This window comes from Mytilus trossulus, unplaced genomic scaffold, assembly GCF_036588685.1.
Source record: "Mytilus trossulus isolate FHL-02 unplaced genomic scaffold, PNRI_Mtr1.1.1.hap1 h1tg000103l__unscaffolded, whole genome shotgun sequence".
NCBI classification, from domain to species: Eukaryota; Metazoa; Mollusca; class Bivalvia; order Mytilida; family Mytilidae; genus Mytilus; species Mytilus trossulus.
This window is the reverse complement of record NW_026963296.1, coordinates 2,662,966-2,685,762: the sequence shown is the minus strand read 5'-3', so window position 1 is coordinate 2,685,762 and position 22,797 is coordinate 2,662,966. Positions and strand designations below refer to the sequence as shown.

Sequence of the window (22,797 nt, the reverse complement as noted above, 5' to 3'; positions counted from 1 at the left end):
AGCTTACTCCTTCGAAAAAAGTTTCTCATTAAAGAGAAATCATGCTCCCTCAAAACAGTTAGTGTTTAAAATATAATTCTGAAAATAAATCCGCAAAGGAACCGGCTAAGATGGTTTAGTTCGTTTGTAGGACGTTTAACATCTTTTCGAATTATTTGCCATACACGTACGATATTTCCTCCCAAGTTGTCTAACATATATCTCGATGTGCCCCGTGGTAGTCTTGGTGTTTGCATTGTTCAGTGTGATCTTTTGGGTAAATCATGACATAAGACCATGAAAATAAAAATTCTTCAACACGAAATGCAGAAAACAAAAAAAAAAAAAAAACGCGTGAAAAAATAATGAGAAGTAAAGGAGGAAAATTAATATATGATATAATAACGACATCGACATATTCAAGAATTGGGCGAATATATGTAAATTTTTTCATGTGAAAATCTATCAAGAACATTTTTTATTTTTCTCATTATAATAATTAATTTTTTTTAAGATTTAGAAACTATATATTCAATATGGTCGTTCCAGGATCCGATGTTAGAAAAAAAGACACCTACTATAGATGTTTGTGTCTACTTACTGTTTGTAGCTCTCGGATATTCACATTTAATGGAGGATGAAAGGGTCTATTTTTTTTTTTTTGAAATTATCATACTTTCAGTTTTTTGGGCATTAAAATTCACAAGCCATTTTTTTTTACCAATGATAAATCTTATCTAGATCGTCATTTAAAATTGTAGCTGTTTCTGTTGGATTGTCAACCATAATATATAATGAAGTGTCATCTGCGAATAGCTTAATTTGAGCTTGAATGTCTTCTACAATATCGTTTATAAATACCAAAAAAAAGGAGAGGGCATAGAATGGACCCTTGAGGGACGCCTGCATTTACAGGTATTAAACATTCGGCACTTGAACCGTTAATAACCACCCACTGGACTCTATTTGAAAGACAATTTTCAAAACCACCTTATAGTAAAGAACCCGATATGCCTGCTTGTTGAAGTTTAAATAGCAGTCCCTTATGCCAAACTCGATCAAACGCTTTACGTATATCCTAGAATACTTCCCTTATGTCTTTACCGCTATCCAAAGCCTTCCCAAAATAATTTGAAATGTTAATTAATTGATTAACCGATGAATCAGCCTAATTGATTTTTCGTTAAAATATACTGAGTGTCAATGAAAACGCAACACTTGTAAATTTCAAATATTTTAAAATATATATATTTTTTTTAAATGATTACCTATATCGGATAGAAAATGAATCGTCGGACTTCTTTCGAAATCTTTACGCTTGAATGATTTTAGAAAAAAAGTTACGTGCTTGGTTACAAAAATGGGGGATGAGTTGAGTGCACCGCTATTTAACGCACGAGTGATTTTCTCATTGTGTGTTTTGGAAAGTCTCGCTTAAGAATTGAACTTTCCCATCCTTTTTAGTTAGCCACTGTAATAAACTAAGTCGTAGATGCCAAGACTTTTTGACAACCAGAGACATGCAGTTTGGGGCATGGTGCAAGGAGGCATTTCAAGTCGTGAAATTGCACGCAGAATGCATTGTTCAGCCTCAACAATTACCAGACGTATCCAAAGATTCAACCAAACTGGGTCTTTGAATGATAGACCACGTCCCGGAAGACAGAGAGCAACTACTGCCCAACAGGACCGATACATTCGTCTTCAGCATCTGCGAGATCGGTTCAGTACGGCTGTCCAAACAGCACGGGAGACTGTCGGCGTCCATAGGAGACAAAGTGGAGCAAACACGGTAAGACACCGTTTGCGCAGCAGTGGATTGAGGGCACGGAGGCCTTTCCGTGGTAACATGCTGACAGCAGTGCGACGCAAAAATCGCTTAAGATGGACACAACAGCGTCAGAGATGGTCACACAGGCAATGAACAACTGTCCTAAGGACGGACGAATCAAGATTCCATCTTCGCCGTAGTGATGGACGAACTCGTGTGTGGAGACGAAGAGGAGAACGGTATGCAGATTCGTGTATCCAAGAGACAGATCGTTGGGGTGGTGGTAGTGTCATGGTATGGGGAGGAATATCATTCAACCATAAAACTCCTCTCATCACTATCAATGGCAATTTAAACGCTCAACGCTACATTGATGAAGTTTTACGACCGACCGTTAAACCGTTCATGGCTGGACATCAAGATGTTAATCTTTTTCAGCAAGATAACGCTCGTGCACACTCCGCACGACTCCCAACTGCGTTTATCAACAACAACCATGTTCAGACACAACCATGGCCAGCCTTTTCGCGCCGGATTTGAGTCCAATAGAACAATTATGGAATCAAATTGGACAAGCCGTAAGACGACGACATCCACCACCAGTTACGCTGCGCCAACTCGAAATTGCATAGCGAGAAGAATGGACAATCACAACACCGTATCCGACGTCTGGTCAGGTCAATGCCACGTCGTTGTAGAGCTTGCGTTGCAGCACGCGGTGGACACATTCGTTATTGAGACTGTGAGTTAGTGAATTGTAGCGTTGTGTTGCATTAATGTATTGCATTCGAATCGTGATAATTAAACATTTTTGGTTGAGTTTTATCTTTGGATATTACCTTTAACTGTCTTTAACAATTACTGTAAACAAAATATTATTTGTTATAAAAATGTTATTTCTAAAAAACTTAGTGTTGCGTTTTCATTGACACTCAGTATATTATTGCGCATAAAGTGATTGTAAACATGTTGATATACATGTCACCGGGGAAACTGGGGTGAATTGTGAGGTTGTGCAACAAGAGTCTGACTGAATGGCCTCTTGTTACTGAAACTGTGTGACAGACATGGGGTAATTGAAATATGTAATTGTAATTGACTGTAATTAATTACAATTTATCATGTAATTGAATGTAATGTGTAATTGAGCATTTTTTCAATTACATGTAATTGAATGTAATTAATTACATAGCCAAAATTGCCTGTAATTGACAATTACTTTTCAATTACAATTCAATTACATTTGAAATTTTGGATCAAAAGATTAAATCTTGTGTTTTCTCAAAAAATTATTAAAAGCAATAATCTTAACAAATGTTGTAAGCTGACAAAGAAAAGCCTTCACAGTATACTTTCTGTATTAACACAACCATGGTAGATTCTTCATTTTGTATTGAATGATAAAAAAAATGTAGACACATGCCATAATTTTAAAAGAAACCACTAGGAAGTCACTGTCTTGACTGGTGTCTTCCTCCTATTCCCACTTTTTAAAAATTCTATTCCTTCTATTCCCACTTGCAAATAACAATAGATGTTTTGATAAATAATTTGTTTTTATAACAATCAAGGTTAATTTGAATTTCACCTAAGATTTACCTGTATTTTCTTTTTAAAGCATAATATATTTGGTACACTATTTAGGTATAATACCTTGTTTATATGAAATATGGTCCTTTTTCATCAAAGAAATACTTAAAAATTAAGAAAAATTATGAGAAATAGATTGGAGTTAGTTTTATTGTTATACATTTTTGTAACTGTACTTGAAAATAAAGAAAAAAATATGATAAATAGAATGGAGTCAGATTTATTTTCAAATTTTTGAATTTGTTACCTTAAAAAATTGTCTGCTATACTAATAAATCATGATATAAATAATATTATATCTAAATATAATCTTAAGATATGGAATAAAAGTATTATCTAAAAAATATAATTACTTGGACAAATAATCAAAATAATGGGTGAAAACTGTAAGCTTTACTTCAAAGCCAAAAGTGTAGTAGTATATACAAGATTCCTTACTAGTACGCCGTACCACTGTACTTCCACTTAAACCCTTTCCTGAGGTTGAAGATGCGTGGTTTAGTGTCCTTACAGACATAGATCAGATTAATACCAACATCAACTACACAGCCTTTACAGACTATGTAACAAAATACAAGGACCAAGGCCAACCTTCAAAGCGACACATGATTGAGCAAGAAAGTATTGACTTCTGTGTCACTATTCCACCAAACAGAAAGTAATAGTAAATACTCTATAGACTAGTACACTCTCATGAAAAAAAAGTTACACATCATTATTTACCTACGAAAACATGTTTAACCCCAAATGCCTATTTTATAGATAACAAAGTTGAATAATGATCCTCAGTCAGTATAAGCCCCAGAAATATTTCAAGTCTCATGTACGAACCATTTGTTTTGAGGAGGCAGTCTGAGATATTTGAAAGAAAAAAATGACTCTGATTCTTGCCTTAAACAAAAATTCTGGCCGTATCTGGATTGAAAACAATAGTCTTGTCCACGTTTTCGCTATTAAAAACGAAAATTTCCAACATAATTATTTCATGCTGGGTGTGTCCTTTATGTCTCTATTTGTCGACCGTCATTCACAACTTCGTTGTCTTTTCAGACACTTTCGTAGTCTTTGATGGGTTTGGAACCCCTCACTTCGGTTCCTCAGTCATGTTGAGTGCCCTGAGCGAGGGAGTGATTGTATAATGTTTGTGCTACAGTGTGTGATTTGATTTAGTGCTGTTGTATAATCTGTGTTATATTATACTTGCTGGAATCTACAGTTGAATTTGTGTTATAAAATTAATTAAAATAATTTACTAAAATTTGTTTGAATTTCTTTCATATTTATTTTGTTTAAAAAAACCACCAGAATTCATACAGATGCAAAATTATACCTTGTTCTATTAAATGAATAAAACTGGTCAATTAACAGTTGATTAAAAAATGTTTGTACAGTATAATCCTTTGTTTGCACAAGTTTTCCTCCTATTCCCACATGAAATTTTAACTTTTCTTACAAGATTTATAAAAAGTGGGAATAGAGGGAATGAACCTCTTGACCTTAATTAGTAGATTTAGATAGATATTTTAAGACATTGATTTAACATAATTAACTTTATTCAAGGACTTAAATAACCAATAAATATAACCTCTGGCTATTTGTTTTATTACAAACTATATAATGACTGTTTTTATAACAGTTATGTTAAACAGATATAAGGCTAATTAGAGAGAGATAAATATACCCCTAGGGCCTATAGGTACATGTTTAAATTCTTGAAGGGATAATGCATATGACAAAATCTCACTTGCAAAATTTGTTCACTATATATATGAATGTTGAAAGAAAACATTTTATCAGATTTAAAAATGAGCTCCAAGAGTGTACTGGAACATTTTACTGTTCCTGATGACTTCCAAAATGGAAATACTTTCAAAGGAAAATGTATGCATTGTGGCACCCTCATTAGTGGAAGTTATAAAGTTACATCCAACTTTGTTACACATATGAAGGTAATACTATATAAGAATTTTAAAAATTAATAAATTCATAATGCTTCTTTTTCATTTCTAACCAGATTCCATTTATCTTATATCCTCTAATAGCTTACATTTAAATTTGGAAAATATTTTGTTTATTAAATTAATTAGTTGTGATTAAAACTAAAGTTTATTTTTGTTTTAAGAAGTCAGATTTCTAAATCACTTATTTAAGATAAATAATTTGAATAAGCTGGGATAAAAATGAAAATCATTTCAAAAAATAAAAAATAGTGCTCTTTTTTGTATCATTTACAATCAAATAAATTTAAATAAATGTAAAATTTCAATAGGTAAATTAAAACAATTTAATATTTTCAAGATATTAAATAAGGCCTTTTGTAATTTTCAGAGAAAACACAGAGATTTGTACATTCTGCATTCTGAGGATAAAGAAATTCAACCAACATTGACACAATGCATAAAAAAAAGTGTAAAATATTCACCGTCTGATCCAAAACAGTTAGAAATGACAAATGCTCTTATAATGTTCATAGCTGGGGATCTTTTACCACTCTCTATTGTCGAAAGTGAAGAATTTAAAAACTTGATGGAAAAAGCTGACACTAAGTATCAAGTGCCTAGCAGAAAGCATTTATCTTCGAAACTTCTACATGAAAAATCGGTTGAAATAAAAAATAACCTTTCAATGTTTTATCTTAATTTTCCTTTCAAATGTAATTGAAGTAATTAATTACATTTGCCAAGTAATTGGAATGTAATTAATTACATTGGTAAAAAAAGTCAAATGTAATGTGTAATTTAATTGAAGATTTTGTAATTGTAATTGAATGTAATTAATTACTTTCAAATGTAATTGACCCCATGTCTGCTGTGTGATGCACCTGATCACACAACGAAAGATTGCTGTGAATAGCAATGGGAACTCTGAATACTGAAACTCTGGTGAAACTAACTACTGAGACTCTGGAACTAGCGATGAATAAACCAATAATTCAGCATGGAATACTTTTACTTTTATTACGGATGGACTGTGTTCAGGGTAAAGTCCTGAGTCCGAATCTTGCTTATAAAAATTATAAGCAAGTATTTATACAGAATTGAATTAACAAGTATAGACATAACAAATAACAATTAATTTGAGTGATATTGTTCACTGGTAAAGATTAAACTATTTTTAGAACTTGATGAATAGATATGAAATGATAATCTGATTAAGACAATTAAGAACATACATTATGAATAAGGTAAAATGTCACTTATTACATATGTAGCTAACAGATTGAAACATGTCACTCAATGTCCAAACTAAGAATTAAATTTCATGTCAAAGCATATTGATTTTAAGTCCTGGATACGAAATGTAAATAGAAACGAAAATATAAAATTAAATGAATTAAAAACACAGAGAATTAAAGTCTAAAATATCAAAATTGATAATTTTAAATTAAAGTCCAAAATAATAAACGAAGCTGCTTTTTCCACTATCACATACACATCGTTCCATACACTTTGAAATTACACTCAACAAGGAAATAGGTCTATAGTTTTTAACGTCATTCGGTTTACTATTTTAAACTGGGGTAACATTTGCTCTTTTAATCCATTAATCTGGAAAAATATACGTACTTAACGATAAGTTAAATATCTTACATAGTGGATACTTCAAAACAGAAGATGCTTCTTTTAACAATTCGGAAACTTATGAGGTCTGGGCCAGAAGCTTTCGTGGGATTAACAATTTTCAATATATCTTCAACTTCAGTAACAGTAAGTTCTATATAACTAATGTCATCACTAATAGTATCACGGTAGGTATAGTGTCCGGCTAGGATCGTGGTTTTTCGAGTGATTTGGTCCATTTTTTTCGAGTGAAGTGCAGGCTTTTTCGAGTGATTCAACATGCGATAAGTTCAATTAACGAATATTTTGTAATTATAACAGTTTTTAACATTACTACCCATCTTAAATTGAATACTATATATGTTTTGATCAACAAAGAAGCACAATTTCCTTGTATTTAATATAAACAAATCAGTGTTTGTTATTGACCGGGTTTTTTTCGAGAGCAACTGTGAAATCGTCCGAGTTTTTAGACAAATGGTACGGGTTTTTTTACAGAAAATTTGAAGGTATTCTAGACTTTTAAAGATGACTTTTTTCTTGTTTACAACTGTAATTAAGTGAGGGACAATATCATATTTTCCCAATAGGTCATTAAAACATATAAACATTAACCTTTTTTTTTTCAATTTAATGCAAATATATTCTGTTCGGAGAGCGTTATACAACTACTTTCCAGTGTTCATTTAGAAATAACGTGATCCTTAACACAACGGTGTTTAGAACATTATGCAGGAAACTTATATTCATTTTCACTTCATTTCATGCTACTTTTGATTTTACAGTTAATAATTTTTTTTGGTGAACTCGGAGATTAATAAAAGAAACTTATTAATAAAAAACAAAAAACACACACACTTAATCCACCCCATTTTTATTGCCATTGCAAACAAAATTTTAATAAAATTTCAGATAAAATCCACAATGAAATGAATAGTTCATTACTTTAAATATGATCCTTTAGCAATGATAGACAAATAAAAAATGTGTATAGCATATGCTATCACCAGCTAGACTGTCCAGTGCTTAGAACGACACCAGAATCAACATTGTAATGTCTTGAGTAATCACCAGCTAGACTGTCCAGTGCTTAGAACGACACCAGAATCAACATTGTAATGTCTTGATTAATCACCAGCTAGACTGTCCAGTGCTTAGAACGACACCAGAATCAACGTTGTAATGTCTTGATTAATCACCAGCTAGACTGTCCAGTGCTTAGAACGACACCAGAATCAACGTTGTAATGTCTTGATTAATCACCAGCTAGACTGTCCAGTGCTTAGAACGACACCAGAATCAACATTGTAGTGTCTTGATTAATCACCAGCTAGACTGTCCAGTGCTTAGAACGACACCAGAATCAGCGTTGTAATGTCTTGATTAATTACCAGCTAGACTGTCCAGTGCTTAGAACGACACCAGAATCAACATTGTAATGTCTTGATTAATCACCAGCTAGACTGTCCAGTGCTTAGAACGACACCAGAATCAACGTTGTAATGTCTTGATTAATCACCAGCTAGACTGTCCAGTGCTTAGAACGACACCAGAATCAACGTTGTAATGTCTTGATTAATCACCAGCTAGACTGTCCAGTGCTTAGAACGACACCAGAATCAACATTGTAATGTCTTGATTAATCACCAGCTAGACTGTCCAGTGCTTAGAACGACACCAGAATCAACGTTGTAATGTCTTGATTAATCACCAGCTAGACTGTCCAGTGCTTAGAACGACACCAGAATCAACGTTGTAATGTCTTGATTAATCACCAGCTAGACTGTCCAGTGCTTAGAACGACACCAGAATCAACGTTGTAATGTCTTGATTAATCACCAGCTAGACTGTCCAGTGCTTAGAACGACACCAGAATCAATATTGTAATGTTTTGATTAATATTCATATTTTTCACTTTTTAGACATTGAAAGGAAGTTATCATGGTGTTTAGTTGCTGTATGACCAATCATTATATTTGCATAATCAGACTTCTCCTCACAGTTGTACCATTTAGTCATTTTCGTTTTTTTTTCTTAAACAATAAAATAAATAATGTAAGATACAAGACAAAAAGAAAATGAAATATCTAAGATGTATACTCTTTTAAGAACAAACATACCTCTTATCTTATACAATATACGTATGAACGTCTCAATTCAAATTGTCTATGCTTATGTTCCGAACCTTATGAGTATTAGGACCATACGCGTATGGTAACGACCATAGCGTATACTCATTTGGTCAAACTGTACGCGTATGTTTGGACCATATAGTAGATATAGGAAGATGTGGTATGAGTGCCAGTGAGACAACTCTCCATCTAAATAACAATTTATAAAAGTAAACCATTATAGGTTTAAGGTACGGCCTTCAACACGGGTCCTTGGCTCACACCGAACAACAAGCTTTAAAGAGCAACCAAAATAACTAGTTCAAGACAATTCAAACGGAAAAACTAACGGTTTAGGGACGAGGTGGGGTAGAAAAAAAAGAAAATTGTAAACGAAAGATATATTTATGTTATTTGGCGAAAAATTAATAAAGTGGCGAAAAATATATTGTTTTGGCGAAAAAAATAATTGCCCAAGGGGAAACCCAATTTGGGACCATATAGGTATACATTATATAGAAACGATTCAATAAAACAATAAACGTATCTGTAACAATGACAGTTACATGAAATGTATTAATTTTATAGTTCAAAAGCTACCCAAAACAGCACAAGCTACAAGTTGAAACTCATTGTTTTTCAATTAATTGTCTTAATCTGGGTGTATCTGTTTTCTGTCCGTCTCTAGTATCAATTATTAGATCTTTATCATATTGACTTTTTTGTCAGTTAGTAAAACAGTTGAACTCTTGTTTAACAGTTCATTAAGACATTTTTGGAAGTTATCTTCCAAGTCGACATTTTGCTGTTCAGTAATAGTTACCCCATGAGGTCCAAATACTTATATGGTCCGGAACACTCACATCAGATTGTTGACATCACGGATATATACTGTACAGGCATTTTATTAGATGTGAGAAAAAGAATATCTACAAATGAACAATACATGTTTCATGATAAAATGCAAGTGTTGATATACCATGTGCCTTGAAAGTACTTAATTTGAGCCTTTATTTTATAGATTTTAAACGTCAACACATAACATCTTAGCTAGAAGAAATGTGTACAATCACTCGATAAAAAAGGACACACTCGAAAAAGCCCGGACTGCTCTCGAAAAAGCCCGGACATGAGAAACTGAATTTAGTCTCAAAATGACGTTTTCAATGCAATACCAATAGTTTTTGTAAAGTGTCTGTATATCTAAAGATATATAGACTTCATGTATGCATTTTCGTCGACATTAGCATTGGTATGTATAAGAAAATGGCTTTATTCGGTATTTTGGAATAAAAGCATTTTAAGGCTAAATCTAACTTTTTAAACGAAAAGCAATGTCAGAATGATACTATCTTTATATCTCAAATACTAACATATCATATATAACCTTGTATATCAAACTCAAGCTTCTATATCACGTCTTGTTAGAAAAGAAGTCTGTTTGTTTACAATTTTGATCATATTCACTCGAAAAAAAAGTGGTCACACTCGAAAAAGCCCGATCAAATCACTCGAAAACCCACGATCCTAGTCGGACACTATACCTACCGTGAGTATGAAGTTCTTCAGGTAACATAGCACTTGAATCATCAATATTTGACTGGGAAGGAAAAAATCGATTACATTCATTTGCCTTTTCGATTTCATCCAATATTAAGTTGTTATTAACCCTTGCTTTCGCTTGTTTTTAATCCGGATATTTGTTTAACCGTTTTACAACAATTTGTAGTGGACGGGTTACTGTTCATGATTTTTTTAATTAAATTATTGTTATATTAACCCTTTGATTTTCTTATTAAACTGGTAACTTCATTTTGTATTTTCTTAATTTTTGACCAATCCGATGGGTTATTATATTTTTTAGCCTGTCTGTGGATTCTATTTTTTTTCCTTATCTTTTTTCAACCCTGATAAAATCCTTCTGAATATCCAGTTAAAAAGTAGGAGATGTGGTATGATTGCAATTGGGACAACTATCCACCAAAGTTCAAATGAAGTGGTTGTAAGGAATTATAGGCAACCGTACGGACTTCAGCAATGAAAAAAACATATAAGGTATAGTCGGCTATTTAGGGCAATTGAATGAAGTTGTTGACAGGAATTATAGGCAACCGTACGGACTTCAACAATGAAAAAAACATATAAGGTATAGTCGGCTATTTAGGGCAATTGAATGAAGTGGTTGAAAGGAATTGTAGGCAACCGTACGGACTTCAACAATGAAAAAACATATACCGTATAGTCGATGCAATGTTATGTATAATAAATTTAGTCGGCTGATAGAGATTTCCAATAAAATGAATTTACTCGACATAACCGACCTAACTCAGCGTATTTCGTCCTACTGCATTGAAGCATGACGGAGGGGAGCATACACTGTATGCATGTTTTGATCTTTGAACACGCATTGTTGCTGGAATATGCCTTCAGTAAAAATCAACCCCAACTATTTTTTTTTTACTCTTTAAATATTTTGTCATTAAACTTTGAATGATTTTATGGACATAAATACTATAATGGAACAAGTAAGTTAGAAACTTGTAATCAAATACACCCATCATTTCTTGTCATTTCACTTGACCAATATTTTAGTTCATCTCACATTATGAATTTTAAAAACTACCAAGACGACATTTAGCATACAAATATTAAAATAACGAATTCCGAAGCGAGAAGGGTGCCTTTATATTGTTTTAAAAAGATTTAACGTTTAAAGTAAATCCCAACACACCCGAATGTAAAAGACGTACTCGACTTTTAAAACGAAATAATATTTTTCTATAATTTAATTGAAGATAATTTGATGTGGGCAGAAATTCATATCAATGATATATTTTTCAAAAGTACTTTGAATTCTTGTCTTTACCTATACCAAATTATGGGGCGAGGTTTTTGTTTAAGTATACCTCAACTTGATCCGAGGATACAGGGTAGAGGGCGTACTCCCCCTTTTCGTTTAAAAATCTCATGTTTTCCACAATATCACTTTTTAGCGTATAATTGTCCGAATTGTTTTTTGCATCGCTTGGCTCGTCAGTATAAATTCAATTATCGAAAACTACACCCTCTTTCAAATATCTTGGATCCGGCCATAATCACGAACTGTATTGCACGGAAAAAAAACTTTAAATGATTGTCGTTTGACTTTGATAAATACTTTTTAAAAACAACAATGTCTGAACATTAGGCATCTCGCATGTGATTTAAAAGTTTAAGACTACAAACTGAATTAGATTTTTTCCCGTGATTAAGTAGCTCACTGAATACAGAAATGTGATACTGACGTGTAAACTAATGGACACATGGGCACTACATAAAATCTGTTATACAATTATGACCACTAATGGTCCTACAGATACTCTGTACTTTTGACATGACAAAAGGTCTAACTTATGTAGACTGTCTATGATTTTTTTATTCTTAATTTGTGATATATACAAAAATCAAGGTGTAGTATGATTTTCAATGAGACAAATCTTCACAAGAGAACAAATGACACAGAAATTTTAACAACTATAGTCCAACGAAGGGGTTTCAACAATGAGCAAAGCCCATACAGCATAGTCGGCTATAAGAGGCTCCAAAATGACAAATGTAAAACAACAAAAACCAACAGCCAAATTAATGTCAAATTAAAATCAACGAAAACACAATAAAACAAACGATAAGCACTGAACTTAAAGCTTCTAACTTCGGACAGTCACATCCGTACTAGGACAATGGTATACGGATATAACAGTACAAAATCAATATTATAAACGGGATAATTATTCTTTATATATTAGTTGAAGTTGTTTTAAAGATAGTGTTCAGCAGCTGTGGATACTATCATTTCGGTACATGGAGCTCATTTGGAAATACTAAAAATGGCTAGCTGTTTTTATGCTTCGTTTCAGTCTCACGAGTCAATCCCTTTCTATCTGTTTTAATTGTGATTATGATCATTTCATAAACATACTTCTATGATCTCCATTGGCTATAACTTGGATATTTATAAAAACTATGTATCATAGATATGCATGCGTAAAATAAGTTCTCGACTTAAACTGGCTAAAATATAAAATAAGAATTAAACCTCACGTTATACTTACGACGAAGAAGCCTCAAGCTCTATATAATACATGTACTTACGACGAAGATTATGCCTCAAGCTATAGCACTTATGATAATGATGATACTGATGTATGTCTTATATCCAGCGACAAATATTACATACATATTGAGGATGATGAAAATTAATTATAATGATAAATACATATACCTTTTTAAACATGCCCAACAATTAAGAGTCGCATTCTCATATGCTAGCTAACAAGAGAGCGTAACCACTATAAAAAAAACACTTCGTCTTTCCACGAGTAAACCAATACCTGCTCTTGCTCGTGAATGCATCATGCTTGGTGGAGAAGCAGTCTTAAAGTCATTCGATCAGGGGGGTCCAACAGAATAATTGAATTTGTATTCGAGGCTAGCCTGCTATCAGTCAATCCAATATACAAGTATATAGTGAATCTAAAATGTTTTTTTTTCTTCAGTCGTGTAACACCTTCACTGGTGATCCTGTCATTGGATCTGTCGCATAGTTGTCACTTTTATATATATATATGCCTCCAAAGCGAGACAAAAGTTGAAACTTAAACTTTTTCTCTAACCCAATCAATATATGCGATAGCTTTAGAATCTACAATTGAATAAATACGAGTAAAAAAAAATCCCGAAAAGACTGAAGTGACATTATATTTGTCTCAAAAATGTAACAACTATGTAAATTGAAATTCTCATCAACTTTTAATTAGAAATACTTGGGGACAGGTTATTTTTAGCCAATTACTATAATAAGTTGATAGTTTACTATCCACAGTCTAAATATGTGAACGTTACAGTAGCAAGTTGTCGTACCCTAGGCTGGATTCATTTTACTGATATTCTTTAGAAATCGTCTTTTTGAGAGCGAGTTACAGTATATATGAATTCATACTATCATAATCAAAAGATTTGCCAGGAAAAAAGAATGAAAATCAGTTGAGTATTTTGCCAATGGTGGGACGGAGGGCGATTGGCCTCGAAATTTTCTCGGGTACTTAATTATTTATTTTTTCCTTTCTCTCCGCTTCGTCAAGTTAGTACACAATTTCCGGTGGCGCTGAAGTGATACACAGTGATCCTGAACCCTTTAAAAGATCAATTGAAGAAAGAAAAAAAATCAAGACTATATTCTTATGACGTCTGTTGAAATTAAACCTATTAGTTGTAGAAATTCCCTAGTGTTGACTTGTTCTCTAGACAGCAAAACTTGAGAAAAAAAATCCTATCAGTAAAATTTCCGGAAACAAGTCCTGAAACGAGTTGTATAGTATTGTGCATGTAGATCTTCCCGCCGCCTGTCAAAGTATTCCTGTAACGATTGTGAAAGAAATGGTAAGAATTGACGGTTTTTGTCAAACATACTCAAAGAAATATCAAATATGTTGTGAATACACAAAGAATATTATTAAAATAAGACGTGCAAGTTGAAATGCTGGTCCAGCTGGTGCAGCGGTGGTCCTAGTTCCAAACAACAAGTGTGAGTTCGTGGTCTAGTGCCAGTAGTGGTTAAGACCGAAGGCTACAGGGCTGAAGGTCCCGAGTTCGATTCTCACTCGGGGTGCTAAAAATATCAGTACATTAGAAGGGTAATTTTCACCCTCTCACACACATCTCTGGTACCCAGACCGGAGTTTAAACTAGAATGTGTACGTTGGGGGCCTCGGTTGGTCAAAGTGTCCCTACTTTGACCTGGAGATCAATCTTCTGATATCTCTCTGGTTTATCTGTTTCCACCCCGAGTGGCCCGGTGGTTCTCTCCGAGTACTTCGGCTTCCTCCACCAAAATAACAGACTTCCGGTGTCATAGCACTCCCTTTGTGTTGGGTGGGGATTGATTGTCCTTGTAAAGAGAATTGTCGTATAAATATATGTTAGTGACACATCTCCATTAATCCCATTAGGGAGTGTACATGGATGCCACTGTACCCTCGCAGCTTTCGAGGGGTTCTTCGAATATCGGAGGCATTTACCAGTACATACATACATACACAACAGTAAAATATACACATGTAATACTAAATAGTCATAGGTTTACTTTAGAAGCAGTGGCGAATCCACTGACTGCCAAAGAGGGGACCGGCTCTAACTCCTTCTCTAACTCGTAAATCATTGACTACCCAATAGGGTCTTTCACGTGATGGTCTGTACAGAGACAGTTCACAAATTGTACAGGGTATCAATGGCACTGGCTACAATTACCTTGAAACCAAGTGACATATAATACTGTAAAGTTATTGTTACGTCGGACATTAACTCTCGTAATGCTAGGCTTGGTTAGTAAGTGATTAATTACAAATGTAACAATACTTAGGTTGTGTTATTGTTATGTTAGATATTAAAATTTAAACCAACTCGATCCTGATTTTTATGTTTTGCCGAATTCTCCGATATACATGTATATGTATGCTCGATAAAAATGATAATAGTTATTATTATTATTGTTATTGTTTCTATTAGTATTATTATTATTTTTATTTAAAATTACCTTTCTACACCATATGGGCAAGTTCATGACAATCAGTTTATTAGTGGATGAAAGCGTAGTGCACAGAGGAACCTTATCATATAATAATATTGATCAAATAGTTTTTTTAAAGTATTTATTATTTTGATATATGTTCTTTAAGATAATACTAGATCTACAGTTTTAAAGTAAATTGCCAAAGGTGAAGAATAAAGTTCAATGGTTCCATGTTTAAAAGAAAAGTATTCACTTCTATGAATTTAACTGCACATTGCAGCATCACTTGATTGTGATGGCTGTCTTTAATTGTTCCTCCTGACAAAAAATTTGTAAAACATGCACCCAAAAGCACATGTATACAGGATGTGCTGAAGCTGCCATTGAAAAACAATGAATAATATAAAGGAAAAATAAAGTATGTGGTATCCATTTATGACACAAAGTCAGTACATGCACACCAAAAAAATCACACACAAAAAGCAAAGAAACAGTGCTCTTATTGTCCATATTTTGAGTTAGAGCGGATGAAGTTTTCTATAATTTTGATATAATTTGTCCTAAAAGTAGTACAACACACTGTAAAAGTTTCTTTGAGAAAGCGCAGGTGTGATTTTTTTTATTTTCATTTATGTTCAAAAAGAAATGCACTACGAAATAATTGTGGTCTCGGACATAAGAGGTGAAATCTGTAAATATAGAATCTGTACTTTGGCAACTTCCCTAAATAATTTGATGGTGTCAATTTGTCAAATAGCATGCAACTAAAGGATTTAAACTTTTATTTTATAGAATTTCTGGTCAAAATAGGCATTTTATAACTTTTCAATATTGATGCATAAATGGCATCCTGACTTTCTATCTGAGGCCAAAAAAAAAAATAGGTGTGTTTCCGGTCGCCCGACCGACCCTAATTTTTTGGCGCCGACCCTAAATTTTTTTTTCCCGGAAAAAAAAAAAAAAAAAAAATCCGGATTTTTTTCGTTTTTTTTCCGGAAACGGTTTTTGTTTAGTATAGCCTTTGAATGGCATCTTTTAAACGTTTGATTTCAAATAAAATTTTAATACAGTAAGCATTTGTGTGATACAGATTGAAGTCAAACAACGGCATGGCTTCTGCTATGGCCATCAGTCAAAGTGTGTTATCAATAACAATCGATAAGTGTCCACACAGGAACGAGAAAAAAAAGTATAATAGCCCCATTTTCTAATTCTACCACCTTTATTGATATATTCAATCAGTATCATGACTTAGAACAATGAATTTACTGGGACTGGAAAAAAACCATGAAATATCTCCCACATTGACAGTTGGGGAAGTTGTGCAGCTTTTTAATGTGAGGGACTTTAAATTCAAGTGTGTTGTTCCAGAATCTGACACTTTTGAACTTTTATCAAATAGTGTCAATTGAAATCTATAACTTTAGTCCAATATCTTTCAGGGTAGAATTCATGACATCATACTCTATAAATGTTGTCTGTCCCAGAATTCTACCTTCATCATTATCTACCCCCATCCGGCCTTTCATCTGTTTCATGCACAAGGTATATTTTAAAAATACACAAAAAACAACCGAAGCAGGCCAGTAAAAAAAAAAAAAAAAAAAAAAAATGCCTACCTACCGACCCTAATTTTTTGGGGCATGCAACAGGAAACACACCTATTTTTTTTTTTGGCCTGATAGGTTTTCATGTGTCAATATTTGTGTTTCTATGCCTTTATCTACTTCTTTTACTCATTTATGAACTCTGAATCTACAGAAAAGAAGATTATCGAAGACAAAATGTGCAAAATGTGTTGTATAAATGACCCTTGTCTAACGCCTTGTTTGGATGAATTTAATAGTGGGGAGCTTGGTACATAAAATTTGATGTCCATAAGGCCACGTTTTTTTAATTTGTTGGTTTACGGATTTTCTCCATGAAAAAGTCGGGTCGGTCGGTTGGAAGAAAAAAGAAAAAAAAATCTTTCAAGACAGAAAACTGATATGCAAAATAAAAATATATTTCACCTTTCTAATAATATGTTTGTCATACTATTTTGTCATCGTTCTTAAATTTTAGTTTGATGATATATATTATTGCTCAGCTGTAAACATCACATGGCATTGTCTAATAATTCCCCGTAAAAAAGGGGGGGTACACTGACAAAGACGAAATTAAATCGTCATTTCACAAACAAGAAAAAACAGATTCACGTCAGTTATTTGACTTAGCTTTTTATCAAAACTGTGGTGAAAAATAATAAGCACGAAAACTGATAATAAAAAAAAAGTAAAAAGGTCGTACAAAATAAGTTTCAACACACGTGTCAAAAACGTAATAGACTCGTCCACTGGAAAAACGAGAATATCAGGTTAAATAATCTGTTGTCATGCATTCCCGTTTTTAACTAAATGGACGATATTTTTTTATTATCTATGAAACAAGAAAATATCAAATGATTTGTTAAAATTCAGTACTTTAACTTGATGTCTTGAACTTCCACCTGTCCACATTTGGACAAGTCTATTTCTATGAGAACAAGCATCTAACGGACTGGTGACAAATAAGGGAAACCAACTTATTGTGTAATTGGTTTTAAACACAGGTTTCGTTCCGCAAAATTATTTGCGCAAACGACATTTCAAGGTCATTAATAATTGATTTGTCTATTTTTAGAAACGTAAACTGAAAGTTTCATTTTTTCACAACAGAAAGTGACATCACTTCTGTTACTGATTAATGCGTTTCATTTCATAAAAAAGGATATTTTAATTATTTTTCAGGGATAATGCATTTGTTAGGGTCGGCGAGAATAAAAAAAAGCCTGAAAATTCGATTTTATTTTTATTCTGGAAGTCGGCAAAATCGGGTCGGCGGATCCGTAAACCAACAAATTAAAAAATCCTGGCCTAATAAAGACCTCACTAAAGGAGTAGGTCCGGTAAGACCTCTTTTTGGCCCCAAAATATAGCATTTTTACAAAATTGTTAAAATTTCAGATTTTTCTTAGTGATTGGATAGTAGAATGGTTCTGCTACATAAATATGGGCTGTTTTTGACAATACAATGCACATATATTGGGTACTAGCCCCATGAAGTCGTGCTAAATTACTGAAATCTTCACAATTCCAGCATTTTAGTTAAATTTTAGACGGTTTCCGGGTAAAACAAAAGTGGCCGCATTCGTGTTCATCCAAAATATTGAAATGGAAGTTGTATTTGATGATAATACATAACATATGTAAAGATTGAAGATGAACACGGATGCGGCCACTTTCGTTTTTCACAAAAACCATCTGAAAAGTGTAATTATTTCGCATATATTTGGTAGATTTTTCATATTTGAGCTTGAATCGGATCGTTTTTAATGACTAAATAAGTTAAAATCTTGCACATAAATTAATTGAATCATATGAAATAGACACTTAAGTGTTTAAAAAGTGGTCAAAATCTTTCATCAGATGAAACTTAAAATTTGAGGCCAAAATCGGTCCTTACCGGACCTACTCCTTTGTATCAAATGCACTTTACAATGCCTATTGTACCTGTTCCATTTCATTAATATCTTTCTTTTCTTCTGTAGGATAGCAAGTGGTTTAAATATTATTAACCTGTTGAGAATAAATTGCATGCAAGTTTTTCCCTAAATAGGCAAAAATCTTTGTATGAGACCATACTGTTTGTAAGAAAAGTTAATTGCAAGAGTCTTTTGTGCTCAGATTTGTTGTATCATGTCACATGAGTATAGAAATGATAAAAAAGACACAAATTTTTATTTCTTGTAGCCTCAGTATCAGTTTCTAATGTAAATATGTGGCACAGCCTAAATTGACCCTAAATTTTTTCCAGTCTTACTTGGCCTAAGACCCTTTTAAACTAATATGATATGTTATTTGTAACTTTTCTTTCCATTTAAAGTACTTTCAATACATATGTAAGGATTATTTATAACCAAAAAGCTTCACAAATTTAAAATTGCTGGAAAATATTACATCTTCATGTAAGGCCCCCCTTCATTGAAAAACCTCAATTTTTAGGCGCAGGCTCATATAAATTTGACTTTTGAATAATTATGCCAAGTCTGATAAATCAAATGAGTACTATATATATTGCTTTAACATAATAAGTTATATATTAAAGCATTTAAAAAGTATTTTTTTGCAATATTTTAATTTTTAAAGCCCCTTATGTTGATAGTTGAAATTTTTCAATTTTAACGTCAAAATTTTACACGCAAAGATGAGTATAGATCTATAGGCATTATATAGCATTCTAGAACTTAACTTAATGTCTATAATATACATCCTATTGTCATGAAACTTTGTAAGCAGTGTTATAATTCATTAAGCTTTGGTCATACCAAGTTTTTTTAAGATTTGTCAACTCTTTCTACCTATTAGGTCCGAGACCACCATTGTTGTCCCTTGATTTTCGTTGTTCACAAATATAGTCCCTACTGTTGACAGTGGGTTACTTGCCATTAATTTTTATACCCCTTCCTAATTTATTTCTCCATGTTTAATGCCTCAAATTGCAACGAGGGGGGTGAAATTACACTGTAAACAAATTTTGGTCCAGAATTTTAAAGGAAAGTAGTGATTTGGTCCAACTGAAAAAGGTTTAAAATTAGCACTTCAGAAGCTGTCAAAAGATTTCAAGACGTCCTAAACATAAAATTGTCAATATTTTGAGTTAGAGCCGATGAAGTTTTCTATAATTTTGATATAATTTGTCCCAAAAGTACATGAAGTAGTACAACACACTGTAAAAGTTTCTTTGAGAAAGCGCAGGTGTGATTTTTTTTTATTTTCATTTATGTTCTCAAAGAAATGCACTACGAAATAATTGTAGTCTCGGACCTAGTGCTAGGATCAGAAAACAGTTCGTAATATAATACTCTCCTGTTGAAATATATGATTAAACGTATAAAACATGGCAAAATCTGTATCACATGCCGTATCATCCTTGGGCCTAAAGGCCCTTTGGCTGATATTGGTGTCTCGGGATGATACGACATATGATACGGATTTTGCCATGTATTATTCTCTATAATTTGTACGCGATATTGTATCATTGAGTTGTTTATGAATAAAAATGTTCAAGTTGTATATTAATCAGGGGTTCAAATTTTCTTTAAGCAATGGAAGGTCCAGGACTTTTGACCAAAGATACCTAAAGGTCCTCCATTATTCATAGAAAGGTCCAATTTTTATTTAAAATTCAATTTATAAAACTCCCATCATATCTTACTACATTTACTTCATATTTTGAAAGTTTGCTATACATATAGCAATAAACCTTCTTAACAGTCAGGGGACTTACTTAAATGAGTGATTTTTAATCACTTATTTAAGTAGCAAATTCGAAATTTTGTCATAAATAGGTTTAGATAATATCTTTTCATTAGTAAAATTGAAAAAAAATGAACTTTTTGCTTCTTTTAAGTAGAAAGGTTTATGCCTTTGGTGCAATAATTTAGCTGCAAATTCTATTTTAGTGAATAAAATGCTATAATAATGGCCTTACTTCAGGAACTGATACTTTCTTAACAGATTTTTTCCAGCAGTGGGAGTATTTTTCCTGTAAAGTTCAAGGTTTCATCTTTCAGATTATGTAATAAAATTCTACTGTTCGCGATAAAAATTTCACTGTTCGGGGGGTTTTGAAATTAGTGGGGGTTATTAGAATAATGATACTTAAAGAAGTGATTATTTGGAAGGAAATTGAGGTATGATACTTAAACAAGTGATTTTTATGTCCTTATCCTAGATTCAGTACAAGTTCATCACCTGACATGACCTGTTCATCCTAGACAACACAGATGTTGGTTCTGATAAGCATAATTAGTCCCTGGATCATTTGTATTCTATATTTAAAGCTACAATAAGATTAAATCACTTCTTCTAGTGATTAATTTGTGCTATTTAAATAGGTGATTATTAAAGAGAGACAACTCTAACTTCCAGCCTTTATGAACATAATGTTACTTGAATCAGTGATTTTCTAAATCACTCATTTAAGTAAGTCCCCTGACTGCTTAAGGCATCAGCCTCTAACAGGCAGTGAGACAGACTATCTTACTTTAGGAAGTGTGTCCTACTTCTAGCATGTCTAGATAATGTAGTAATGGTGTTTGAAAACAAATACATGTACATGTAATAGAAAAATGCTTTTGAAACTTTGAGCTCTTCTGTTTTGATAGCATACAGCTTGAATTAAAATGTACTGAATTTTCATCGATAAATCAAATAATTCAACTTCGTTTTGAAAATGGCGATCACAAATACTACTACGCAGATTCTGGGCTATGCGTAAAGTAAAATCAATACACACACGAGACAGCAGTTTCTACATTATGCTTTTATCTGTATTCTCCAGACATGCGTCAGGGCCCGTATGCATAAAGCTACTTAGTTAAGATTTTCCTTAGTAAACACTGAAGTTAAGGAAACTCCACCCTTTTTTATCTGAGTGGTATGCATAAAAAATCTTAAACTAAGTATTTCCTAAGTAATATCTTAGTTGTTTTAAGTCACGCCCACAAAACTTCAGTGGTATGCATAAACTCCTTATACTCAGGAAACGCATTAGATAACACTTAAATCTAAGGTACCCATAGAGCTACCTTATATTTTCAAAAATAGTTAAAAATCAGTTGAAAGTTTGCGTATTTTGTAGAACATTAATGTGTAACCTACAATTTGATTGATTAATATATATATCAGTAATAATAACATTAATGGTACCAGTTTTTCTGCACCAGATGCGCATTTCGACAAAATATGTCTCTTTAGTGATGCTCGTGGCCAAAATATTTGAAATCCAAAGCTTATATAAAAGATGAAGAGCTAATTAAATATTAATTATTCATTTATTTATTGCTAAATAATAAGTAAGTATTAAAGATCATCGTTATTTTCTTCAAATCACGTATAATCAAGAGATAACAGTGGGTAGTTATATATACTATTTCCCAATCTCGTTGTTATGTATACCAAAAAGAACTCAGTTTTTACACACATGTAATTAATGGTACTATTTTTCTTTTGTTTACTCTGCACATTTTTTTAAAAATAGTTAAAATACACCTCACGGTATCAATTGTAACTGTTAGTTAAAACAGAATTAAGAGAGAGCATGCAAAACCACATTTTATATATATGTGTGTGTGGGTTCTTTTTTATGTGGGTGGGGGGGGGGGGATGAGGTGGTCGGTGCGTCATTTGAATTTTTTATTCTAAAGACGTAGGGCAT

The 22,797-nt window shown here is 32.8% G+C and overlaps 1 protein-coding gene across 1 annotated transcript; it reads left to right on the top strand.

Annotated features, from left to right (window-relative positions):
• Positions 1-1,471: 1,471 nt before the first annotated feature.
• LOC134699910 (uncharacterized) lies at positions 1,472-1,903 on the top strand. Its single transcript, XM_063561308.1, has one exon. It carries the CDS (start codon positions 1,472-1,474, stop codon positions 1,901-1,903), a length of 432 nt encoding a protein of 143 aa, XP_063417378.1.
• Positions 1,904-22,797: the final 20,894 nt, after the last annotated feature.

Excerpts from the sequence above, each read along its gene's own strand:
- LOC134699910 (XM_063561308.1), top strand. The coding sequence starts at position 1,472 with ATGCCAAGACTTTTTGACAACCAGAGACATGCAGTTTGGGGCATGGTG.